Raw genomic sequence first — 12,264 nt, forward strand, 5'->3', positions numbered from 1 at the left:
AGCTCACTCCATTCAAATTCAAGCTGCGTCTTTGCCAGTAAAACTTCAGTAAAACTACTTTGAAGTAAAACTTCACTGTGTCCCCTGGCAATATAATTTTCAAACACTTTAAACTTTTGATTAAAGCCACAACACAGCTTCTGTTTTTATCCTGCAGTACTTAAACCTGGGACTGAATACCCACATTAGTTTGAACACTAAGATTGCTATCTTAGGGTTCAGAATAAGAAGGCAAGTAATCTCTTGGATCAATGTGTAAATATCACACTTGCTCACACATCTCAGAGCCATGCAGACTTCCCAGCAGTGAATTTGCATCACTTGTGCTGCCAAACCCAAGGCAAGGTACAGCTCTTTCTCCCAACACACACCAGCCACTCCATAAATGTCAGCTTGAGCATGCAGGCAACAGGATCTGGAAGGAGAAACCAACAGCTGGAGATGCAACATGTCTATTGGCAGCCGTGCAAAAGTCACAGAGAAAGAAAATCTTCCTAAACATCCAAAAAGGCTCTCTGCAATGTTTGCCAACTGGGTGTGCTGCATCTCATGCTCTGACAGATTCTCCCCTGGACATAGCAAACAGGGTGTTTACAAAACATTCAGCTGAAAGCAGAGGATAAGTGCCATATGCAAGCTGCTGCTGCCAGGCACAGAGAAAAACGCAGTATTTCAAATGTCCTTCCGCTGTTTCTGGAGTTCTATATGGAAATGCAAACATCATACCCTACAAATGCAGCTTGGGATGCTCTTCCTGACCAGCAGAGAGAAACCCTGCTGCTGCCAAAGGAGAGGTCCTAGTTTCTCAGCCTTCCTGCACCACTATTCCTATCCATGATATCCCACCCCTCCTTCATGGAGACCCTTCTCATCTCTTAGGGTGCCAGTGCATTTGATAACTTCAGCATCAAACTATTTTTAGTGGGATTTGGGTTATTTTTCTGGGCTGTTTCCTGTAGCTTCAGCCCTCTGAATTGGTTTATTGAGGACACACTTGGTATCAGATGGGCACAAGAAAACAGCAAGAGCACAGGCCAGGCTGGGAGGAGCAGGAGGACCCCGTCACAGCAGCAGGGGCTATTGGCAAAGCCACCCTCATCCTACTGCAGCCTTAGACATAAACATTTGTACCACTTCACTCAGTCATTCAGGGACTTGGGCTCTGACCTGGGTCACACACAATGTGTTCAACACCAGTTTCCTTTGGAAGGAGGCCATGCCCTTCCCCAGGCCACTTTGCAGACTGCAGAGCTCAGCTGCTGTGGTGCTAGGATTGTTTTTATGAAGTCTCCAATATGTTTTTTTCTCACTGGAGAAGTGGTTCCTTTTTTCTTATTTTTCTCATGTTCAAAGAGAAGTGGACTAATTTTAGCTCATGTTTCTCCTTTTGAACTTGCATGTGGGTATTAAGTCAACACAGGAGAATTCTGTTTCCAAAGATGGATGTCTCAGAAATGACAGTCAATAGTCACTGAGTGACAGTCACCAAGTGACAGTGCAGTGCACCAGGTTCAGAAAAGGTCATAGGAACTGAAAGTAGGACTTCTGGCAAAATGGGAAGCTTGGAATGTATGGCACAGATCCTCATCACCTCCCATCTGATGCTGGAGAAGTTTATTAAGAGGTTCTGCTGAAGACCTTTTATCCCAAAGCTGCCTGTAGTTCTGTAGGGCGATTTCTTCCATTTCTTCTTTGGTTGTGAAACCACCCTTGGCTAATAGGACATGCAGACCAGGATATATGATATGGGGTACTTTACTGAGACTTTGTGGTGTGAGGGAGAAAGGGGATGAGGCCATAGATCCATGATTACATGGGCCAGGTAGCAGCACAAATAATGGTTCTGTAACAATGCTGGGATGTCAGGTTCAAGAAAAGAAAAATTAGTTTTTTGTATAATTGGCAATGTCACAAAAATTATCAAGTACAAGATGGGCTAAAGGACGGGATTTTTTCCTGGCATGCTGAGGTCCTGAATGCAAGGACTTCAAGAAAACTGAAGGCAGTTTCTGGAGGTCCCTTCTCAAGCACTGTGAGGAATTACAGATTATTGACCCCTACAAAGAGCCAGGTCACTTCAGCACCTCCAAAAAGTGGGGTAGTTTTTGTCCAGCCCAATTTAGGAATGAAGAAAAAAACAGCATACTGTCCGATAATATGATTGCGAAATCAGGGGGTTTTGGGCAAGGTAAACTGTCATGTGTTTGCTTGCTTCTAAACCCAAATTTGTTTTCTGCGTTTCTGTGGAAAATCAGAGGATGTTATAGGCTGAGTCATGCCCTTATTGACTTTAGCAAGCACAGCACTGATATAAATAGTGAAACACTGGTGCGTCTTAGACAGAGGAAAAAGAGATTGAGAGGTCTTCTAGCAAGGGCTGGTAGGACAGGGAGACAAAGATGAAGACAAAGATCCTTCTTTTCCTTGAGTTATTATATTTTACGTGCTCCTCTGCTTTTCCAGTGGCTCCAGAAAAGGAAAAAGAAGATATGCAATTTGCCAAGGTAAGGACTATGGACAGAACTGATGAAATAATTTATTGAGAAAATGAACATAGTGGTCTATTAGCAATGTAGAGTATTTTATTACCAGATCTCTGCACTTGAAAAGAAGGTTTTATATTCTAAACTGTTGCTTTCTCTTCCCTATCAGAAATATCTTGAAAACTTCTATGATTTTAAAGAAGAGAAACACTCTCTGTTTAAAGCAAAGGACCTCAACCACATGGCTGACAAAATACGAGAGATGCAGTCATTCTTTGGGCTAGAGGTGACTGGGGAGCTGAATCAGAAGACACTGGACATGATGAAGCAACCTAGATGTGGAATCCCAGACATCCGTTCATACAGCGCCTTCCCACGCAGCCCCACGTGGACCAAAGAAGATGTGACCTATCGGTAACATACATTACGGCACATTTTTCTCCACACCACTGGGAAGCTTTGTGAATGCTAGGCAGGAGTAATGTAAACAGGTTCTTTACTATTTATTTCTGTATTCCTCCATATAAAAGCTCCATTCAGGATGAAAGGGATAGGAATGTGGGAACTATTCAGGCTACCAAACAGCGATGCGAATACCAAAATAGGGTTTTACAGTAGCTAGCTAATAGCCTACTGAATAATATACTCAGTGGGTGGAAAGAATACAGCTGAGTATAAATGTTAGGGCTTCTAAAATGCATAAAATAAAACTGTGAAATCTTTATCTGTTATGTAAGCAAATATTTTGGAAATAAACCACTTGAGACACGTAAATAGTTGTAGATTAAAATATTTGACCTTGATACCATGTGTCCCAGTCACATATGATCTGCTTGCTTTTAATTCTTTTTACCTTTAATTCACAGGATTCTGAACTACACTCCAGACATGCTGCAAGCTGATGTAGACGAAGCAATTGCAAGAGCCTTCCAGCTCTGGAGCAGTGTAACCCCTCTGAGGTTCACCAGGGTCTATGGAGGTCAAGCAGATATAATGATTTCCTTCGCAGCTGGATGTAAGGAAGCTCTGTTGTCAGGCAATCATAGTACTTGTCACTTTTTCTTAGCAAGATAATGAAAAGCATCCCTTTTTTTCCCCCTTATTTTTAGTTCACGGTGACTTCTATTCCTTTGATGGTCCAGGAGGAACTCTGGCTCATGCCTACGCCCCTGGCAGTGGGATAGGAGGAGATGCCCATTTTGATGAAGACGAAAACTGGACCAAATTTACGACCTATGGTGGTAGGCAAATTTAAATATTGTGTTGACTTGTATTTTATTAGAAAGTGTTGTCTTGAAGATGCTGTAAAGTCACATATTCCATGGCAGTAGTTCCAGTATTTACTGAGATGTAAAATGTCAGCAAAATTTAGTAAAACAGTTCTGCATATTTTGATCCAGGATGCAGTCACAACAGTCCCTTGAAGTTAATGCAGACTGCAGTTACAGCTCCAGTGGAGGAAATTAAGTTAGCGTTGATTAGCAATGTTGGGTAATCGTGACTTCAAAAGACAGGGAATTTTCACCCTCAGATAATGACCTTAAAAGTAACAACATAACCTTTCACATTTGTTTGTTTGCTTCAGTTTAGTTTTTTTTCTGATTTGAAGTCATTCTCATCTTTAACTTCTAGAAAGGAAAAAACATCTTGAATTTATTGGTGAATAAAATTAAATATAGCAGGGAATTATTCTGGTTTCCAGCAATGTCCAGGGATTATGGTGCACATTACTGGTTTTGTGAAGTAGTTACCAGGCAAATTCCATGTCATTTACTATTCCCAAAATCTGATCAGATGACTAAAACCTTCTCAACTGCTTTTCAATTGTTATTAATAGTAAAGAAACCTTGATTCTTTGTTGGAAAATTTCTGCAATATGGGCAAAAACTGTTCCCAGAGTGGTTTTCCAGTGAGAAATCAATGTCTATGATTCAAAACTCATTTCTTCTCCAGGAGGCCAGAGAGCTCTTACTTGGGCCTAGTTAGATTTTCCCATTTTTTTAGGACTGTGAATGATATACCTTACATGAGAGAATAGTGCCTGTATCCTGCTGTCAAGCAAAAAATTTATTTTGTGTTTGTGTGGATCTTTGGCAGGATACAACTTATTTCTTGTTGCTGCTCATGAGCTGGGCCACTCACTAGGTCTCAGTCATTCCAACGTTTTTGGTGCTTTGATGTATCCTGTATATATGGCCACAGATACGAGGAACTACCAACTTCATCAGGACGACATTGATGGCATTCAAGCCCTCTATGGTAAGCAAGAAGCATCATTTTCTGGTGAATGATGGATAACAATTTATAATTAATTTTACCCAGCAGATAAAATGTACTGAACTTCCCATTACAAAAAAAATATTGAGGTTTTATTTCCTGTTATTATTTTGGGGCAAATCTCTTGGGGTTTTTGTGGCTAACAGTCTACACTGCAAAATGGAAACTGTAGACTGTATTTATTCCAATTAGTCAAAAGGTCCAAGAGCCTTTCGCCCGTGATACCAGAGGAACTGCCCACATATGTAGCATGAAACCCTCTTATCTTCCACAGAAGGGTGGTTTTGTATGTGCACAGCTGCATATACCCTTGGCTTCACAAGGTACTGCCTGAAATGCTGTGACATGAACTGCTCTGATCCACCTTCCAATTCCACTCTTATTTATTTTCCAAAGGACCCCCCAAGGAATCTCCTGCACTTCCTACGGAAGCTTTTCCCCCACAAGAACCAACTGAAATGGTCCCTGCAGAAGCACCAACTCCAGTGTCTCCCAGGGAAGAACCAACAGAAATGACACCCTCCAAGCCACCCCAAAGACCAGACGACTGTGACCCTCATCTGACTTTTGATGCTGTCACGACTCTTCGTGGGGAAACACTGTTCTTCAAAGATGGGTGAGTGTTTTTATTTCCAGCAACATCTTTTTGTGATACTCACAAAGGCAAAGCACAAAGTTCAGTTCAAGGAAATTATCCTCCCTTGATTATAAAGGAAAATATTTTTTTCTGTAAGTGTTAAGGCAACTTTGAAAAATTTTGCTAGCCCACCTGTGCTGGGTGAGTAACATGGTTTAGTAATGAGTACAATGCTTTAATTCATCATACATCACTGTCAATACCCATTAAAATTGTGCAAGGCTGAATAATTCCAGTGTCACTCCTCAGCCTGTAAAGCAGCTGCTTTACATGCAGCACTGTCTTCATCACACCATCCTGTGTGTGGGCCAGGGAGCTGTGGAAAACGTCTCTGGTGATTTTTAGTGTCACTCTGACCTAGGATTCTGCACTAGACCAGCGTTGTCTACAGAGAGTCTCTGCTGTAGCAGGGTGGCCTTGTTTTGGGCACGCTCTGGCACTCTCTGTAGAGAGTTGCTGGCTGGGCACATCCACCCTGGTGAGAGCAAACAGCAGGGTCAGGGCTTCACCCCCTTCTTGGCTTAGTAGTTGTGTTTTGATTGAACAAGCTTCCTTTGATGATGTGGGTCTGATTTTCCTTCTAAAACATATGAAGTATTGTAGCTTAATAGTTTTCAAGGAGGAGGGGGAAAGAGCAATTCTTTCTTAACCTGGGTTTTAATGTGTTTCTCAAGAATTTTTATTTAACCTTTGCAACCAAATTGAAATGAGCTGTGCCTACCTACATAGGTCATGATGAAGAGAAAGCTGCAATTGTCAGCACTGCCACAGATATCCTAAGGTGTCCTGGACAAACCATTATGGTTCAAATGCAGAAGTCCACAGGGCCACCAGCTGTAGGTGATCCTGGTTGAGCCAGGAGTTGGACAAGACGAGCTTCAGAGGTCCCTTCCAACCTCAACTATTCTGTGACCTCAGACCAGCCTGCAGCAAAGGGCACAGGTCTGTGAGGGAGCAGAGTGAAGGGCTGCATCCCAAAAGGGGTGGTATCTCTGCCTCGTAGGGAACACTGGTTCCAGCACCCAGACAGCAGGATTTCAAGTAGGTTTATGGGCCCTTGATCTCCTAATGAGATGACAGACAATGAAGCACTGCTGGTTTTGTTTCTAACAGCTTTGTCTGGCGCAAAAGTCCATATTTCTCAGAAATTGAGCATGACACCATCTTCTCCTTCTGGCCATCACTGATAGCTGGCTTTGATGCTGCATATGAGGTTGACAAGAAGGATCGAGTGCTATTTTTCAAAGGTACTTCTCATACATTTTCATCATTTTTTAATGCATATGTGAAGCTATGGCAATACTACTAAATGTTATTTAATCATAATGGAAGGTATATTATGCTAATATTCATATTAACTCTAATACTAGTGCTACAACTAATAGAGGATATTCTTAATATTTAAATCCATTTAAATTTTGCAAATTATGTTACTGTCAGTAACTAATGCTGCTTCACAATGGTCCTACATAGACTTCCTTTGGTCAGTGACAGCAAAGACCATACCTGAGACAAAATTAATTCCTACATTACATTATCTAAATACATTTTTAAAGATGAAACACACCTAAAATATAGACTTTTAATTATTGAGTATATAATACTCTTAATGACTATAAAAAATAGAAAATCCATCAGCTGTGAGATATTCAGACTTCTGTGCATCCTAAGGGGGTAATGTTCTCAGCTGGACATCTGTGCAGCTTTTGGCATTTACTACACAGTAAGCTCTGGGGCTTTGGCAGAAAGGAGATCAGACTCCTCAAGAATCCTTACAACTTTTCTGTTTTCCTGTAGATGGCCAGTACTGGGCTGTCAGTGGCTACAGAATAGAGCCAGGGTTCCCCAAGCCCATCCAGAACCTGGGCTTCCCCAGCAGTGTCGGGAAAATCGATGCAGCCGTTCACGACCAAAGTACCAAGAGAACCTATTTCTTTGTTGGCAACAAGTACTGGAGGTAAGGTTCTTCTCTCTTCTGTACAAGAGATAATCAAAACAGCTTTTTTAATCAAGTGATGTGACTATTTGTACAGGATGTTCATGTCCTCTTTTTGGCAGCCTTCTCAGCTGCTTAAAGCTGAAACTCAATTGCTCAGGTCTTTTTATTAAACAACGTCTGTTACACCTGAGTGTTCACTTACTCTTATCAGGCTGTGATTAAGGGGCAGATGAGTTTTGTTGATTCATTAAGAAGTAGTGTGAGCTAGTATAAAAATACAATGTATTATAATTAGTATAAAAATATAAATCGAGTGGACTTTGTCATCATGTCAGGTATTCATTCAGTAATTACCAAGAAGCAGAAGTGCTTTGTGAAGTTTATAAATGACAAACCAACAAAGTTATAGGAGACTAAAATATATACTTCCTAAGAAATAATTCAGCTAAGCAGCAATCTTATCCTAATAATTAGTCTGTAATACTATCTTGAAAGAGTGTTAGTACATCTGATGTTTACATTTCTCTTATGGGGTGACTTCACAGATTGTGTGCTGTAAAATTAAAATAATTCTGTTTGATTAATTATTTAAGATTACTACTTAGTATAAGCCCCATTCATTCTTATTGTCAGTCTCAGGGAATGAAAGTAAATGTACTAATCTGATATTCTGAAAAAAGACTTACCTAGGGTACTAAAGATGTAAATATTCACACAGCCAGGATTTATACAGCTCTATGAGGTCACAGATTGCAGGTGCTGGATTTTCATCTGAGAGTAGGCATATTTTGTAAAAATCCATCTGGTTTCAACTTTGAATGTCACATGCTTATTTTCTGTTTCCATGCAATTTCTTTATTTAGTTTCAATGAAAATAATCAATCAATGGAAAGAGGCTATCCAAGAAAAATAGCTGCTGACTTCCAAGGGATCGGCTATCCAATTGATGCTGCCCTTCAGAAAAATGGTAAATAAATTAAAATGTAATTTAAAAAACCCCAAAGACCACCTGCCAAAGGCAAAAAAAATACATTTCAATATATGTATTAAATTTTTGGTTTGATTTTTTTAAGTCACCCAAGGAAATAGTGAGCATGTAACAATAGGCATATAAGATTGAACTATTAATTTTTCCATGTTTTTTCCTTCCAATTCTAGGATATTTCTACTTTTTCCATGGATCAAACCAGTATGAGGTTGACATCAAGAGGAAGAAACTCATCCGTATAATGAAAAGCAACAGCTGGTTTAATTGCTAGAAATATTAAGTGTTGGTACAGGAATACATTTGTACCAGAAAGAGCTTTTCATGTTTCTTGATTTTAAACAGTGTTATTCACCTGTTCCTGTGCACCTGAGTCTGAAATGATGGCCTTTGGCAATTCTAATTTAAAACCTTTAAAATGTAAAACCTAATGTACAGTTTAATTTATTTTGGTTCTCCATCTATTTATTAATCAAGTTGTTTTTGAGAAATAAAGTATTTTGCTTGAGTTCAGCAGTTCTTGTGCTCTGATTCAGTCCACTGGAGACAAGGCATCTGCTGCAGCCACACACAAGCTGAGTGGTGCCAGGTTCCATCAGCATTTTCAGCAGGGCTCAGCGCCTGTGAGGGGAAAGTTAAAGAGAAGTAGAGGGGCAGTTCTGGCAGGCAATTAGAAATTGCCCAGGTGACAAAGGAGGAAAACAAGGTGCTCAGGAACAATGTGGGGGAGGCATAAAAGGTAAGAGGAGGTCCTACACAAGAGTGTGTGAAGGGAGAGACTGGAGTCTATGGCATGCCATGACTCCTGGCACAGGGACAGAGGCAGGGGTGGGGACAGGTAGATGGGAACATGGCAGTGGCTGAGGGGACCAGTGCCACTGAGGGTGGTTTTAATGGGGAGTCATTGGTACAGCAGGACATGAGCAACCAGAGTGAAGGATAAGTGTCCAGTTTGGGGATGGAAGAAGCATGCAGGCAGGGCGGGAAGGGATGGAGATATGATCACAGGGTCACAGGGAGTCAATGGATTAGCCCTCCTGAGCTGTAACCATGTGCCATGGAAATGGAGTCAGGGCTGGCAGTCCAACTCACAATGCTTGACAACAAACCAGAAATAAGAACCATTTTCCTGCTAGAGCACACAAGCCAAAATAATAAGAAAAAAACCTAAGGATTTTTATGTAACTACCACTGATGAATCCTCCAGAGGATGAGTGGTGACACACACCTGCTTCCTCCTTGTTTGGGTCCTGCTCACAGGGCAATAGCTCAGTGATTTTAAACACCCCTTGGGCTTTAAGAGAGCTTGGCTGTGGTACATCCTCTCTTTGGAGGGATTTGATCCCACCTCTTACAACACTGATGAGATGATGCGATTGTGCAAGGAGGTCAACTGGCTGTTAATCTTTCTCTAACAGAATTGGCAAAGGCAAAAAGAGAGGCTGGGAATGGCTGACAAGGACGGTATTCCAATTGCCACAGCTCACACCTCATTAGGCAGAGGTAAAATTTGCTCCTGGTCTTCTGCACAGGGCAGCTGCCTGAGACATCTGATCAAAGACATACTACCACCTATCCCCTCATCCATGTGGGCCAGAGGAAGCCATGTGTGTCCCAGTGCACCCACAGGCCCACAGTGCTCACAGACAAGATAAAGCAAAGGCAGCAGAGATGAAGCTAGGTTGGAGGGGCCTTTGAGCAACCTGGTCTAGTGGAAGGTGTCTCAGCCTCTCACAGGAGGGCTGGAACAAGATTTTCCTTAAAGTCCTTCCTCCCCCCAAAGTTCTTCAATTTTATGATCTTGGAATATCTCATCTCTGGCATGCTCTCCTCATGCATGTTTTGTGCCATGCTAGATATGCTCAAAGTACCTCTAAAGGGTTTAAAACCAACCTATGTTACAAATCAGAGCATGTCTTAAAAGTTGCTTTTAACAACTTTTAACAACAGTCCCTACTGTTGTGTCAAGTAGGGATACAAGAGCTCAGCATTGCCCCAAGGGCAGAGGATCACCATGGAGGAGTCATGGACTGAAAAGTGGCTGAGCTCACCTGGCAGCAGTCCAGGCAGGGCAGAGATACAGGAAAACTCGTGTTGCCCCAACATCTCCCAGTTCTTTCTCAACAGCTCTTTCCCTGTACATAGCCTATCCTGAGCAAACTTCAGTCCAAGGACTTCAGATGCCTCCAGGCTTAGGCAGGGTGCTTGCGAGTATAGCATAACTAATGGGGTTAATTTCCTTTGTTTTTAAAAATGCCTACATACTTTGATATCGTAAATAGATGCTTTCTTGTATGTGAAGGCTACCTTCAGAAATCAGGCCTTTAGGCTCTGGTTGCTGTCTGAGACTTGAAAGTGGTTAGGGAGGAACCAAAAGAACATTTCAGCAACAGCAAAGCAGATCACTGTTGGTGTTTTTACTGACTCACATTAGATTAAAATATTTATCCTGCATAAGGTTAGTAATAAGTTTTAGTTATGACATCCAGGAAACAGCAAAATTAAAACACTCCCTCCACCTTTGAGTATTAAGTACCTTTAACTCACAATATCTGAAAAATGAGTGATATTTACTTAGCTGTGAAGAAAAATGTAGCCTGGAGCAGAAACAGATGACAACATGCCATGGATTTCACGTAGACAAGGGGACTAATCATGGAATTTCTGTCTGTATTTTTGCTTTGTTAATGTCTTAAAATTTGAAATGAAACAGCACTACTTTCAGTTTGGGAAAAGCAATGAAATTCCTGGTAAATGGAAGATGTAGCTCAGATGATGTTGGAAACATCGGAAGCAGGAAGCTGGAGCTGTCTGTCCTCAGTGAACAAGAGAACATTTCTTGTAACCATGATTTTGGTATAAGTCATAAATTATTGCTGGAATTAAAGGCCTCTTAGGTGCTGGCAGGGGAATTTTATCCACAAACGTAATTTCAAGTACTTATCCTGTATGAATAGGAACTTTCCTTGAAATCCAAGGGCAGGCACACAAATTAGAGTCACAAAATATAACCTGTTACATCTAAAATTCTTGATTGCAGCAACAGTTGAGCTAGACCAAACCACTTGCACATGAAATCTCAAAATTTCCTTAATGACTTCACTGACAAAGCAAGGGTGACCCATGTGCAAGTTGACTGGAACTGGAACACTGAATGCTGCCAGGGAATCAGCATTGCCATGCTGGAGACCCACAGCTGTTATATAAAAGCCAGAAGTAGGTCACACTTTGTCAGCAATAAGATGTTTTTGAGGCTAGGTTTGTGCTGCCAGGTCTGAGGGTTTGCAGCACAGCCAGGAAGGAGGTGCCAGAGGCACTGAGTTAAGCAATGCTGGTGGCAGGCAGGCTGAAGTTGCAGTTTTACAGCTCAGAAGTTTCCCCTGCACAGACCTGCTCTCCCAGGGTTTGGCCAGGAGTTCTGCACTGCTACCAGAGTTTGGACTGGCCAGGACACTGAGGGCACATAAGCCACCAGAGAGGAGACATTTCAAGCTCTGAGTAATTAAACCCTTGGCTTTGCACAACAAGCCAACTTAGTTTCATCCTGTTGAGGCTCTGTGAGATGCTCTTTTCTCTATACCACATTATTCATTAGTTTTAAAATATATGAACTGTGAATTAGCAATAACTTTTTTGTCAAGGCTATTAGTAATAATAACAATAAACATATTGTGTTACCTGTTGAGTCTCTTGTGTTATATGTCTTGTGTTATATGTCTTATGGTGGGACTATGGGAATGCATCCAAGGCAGAAGATTAAGTCCTGAAGAGGAAGGGCAATCCTAGGAGCTTACCCAGACAAATTTACAAGTTGTAAAAAGGACAGCACAGTAATTTTCACACTGACTTCTTTAAAATGAAACCAGAGGTTGGCATTACATAGTGTGCTACTTTTAGGTAAAGCCACCTCAAAGAAGTGACAAACATCAAAGAAGGTCTTTGT

General features: G+C 41.4%; 1 protein-coding gene across 1 annotated transcript; it reads left to right on the top strand.

Annotated features, from left to right (window-relative positions):
• The first annotated feature begins 2,337 nt into the window (after positions 1–2,337).
• Positions 2,338–8,830, top strand: LOC135457689 (stromelysin-1-like). Its single transcript, XM_064732437.1, has 10 exons — positions 2,338–2,504; positions 2,653–2,897; positions 3,350–3,498; positions 3,593–3,724; positions 4,581–4,742; positions 5,157–5,376; positions 6,511–6,644; positions 7,195–7,354; positions 8,200–8,303; positions 8,495–8,830. Exons 1-10 carry the CDS (start codon positions 2,400–2,402, stop codon positions 8,593–8,595), a joined length of 1,512 nt encoding a protein of 503 aa, XP_064588507.1. The 5' UTR covers positions 2,338–2,399; the 3' UTR covers positions 8,596–8,830.
• Positions 8,831–12,264: the final 3,434 nt, after the last annotated feature.

Source organism: Zonotrichia leucophrys, chromosome 1 (assembly GCF_028769735.1).
Source record: "Zonotrichia leucophrys gambelii isolate GWCS_2022_RI chromosome 1, RI_Zleu_2.0, whole genome shotgun sequence".
NCBI classification, from domain to species: Eukaryota; Metazoa; Chordata; class Aves; order Passeriformes; family Passerellidae; genus Zonotrichia; species Zonotrichia leucophrys.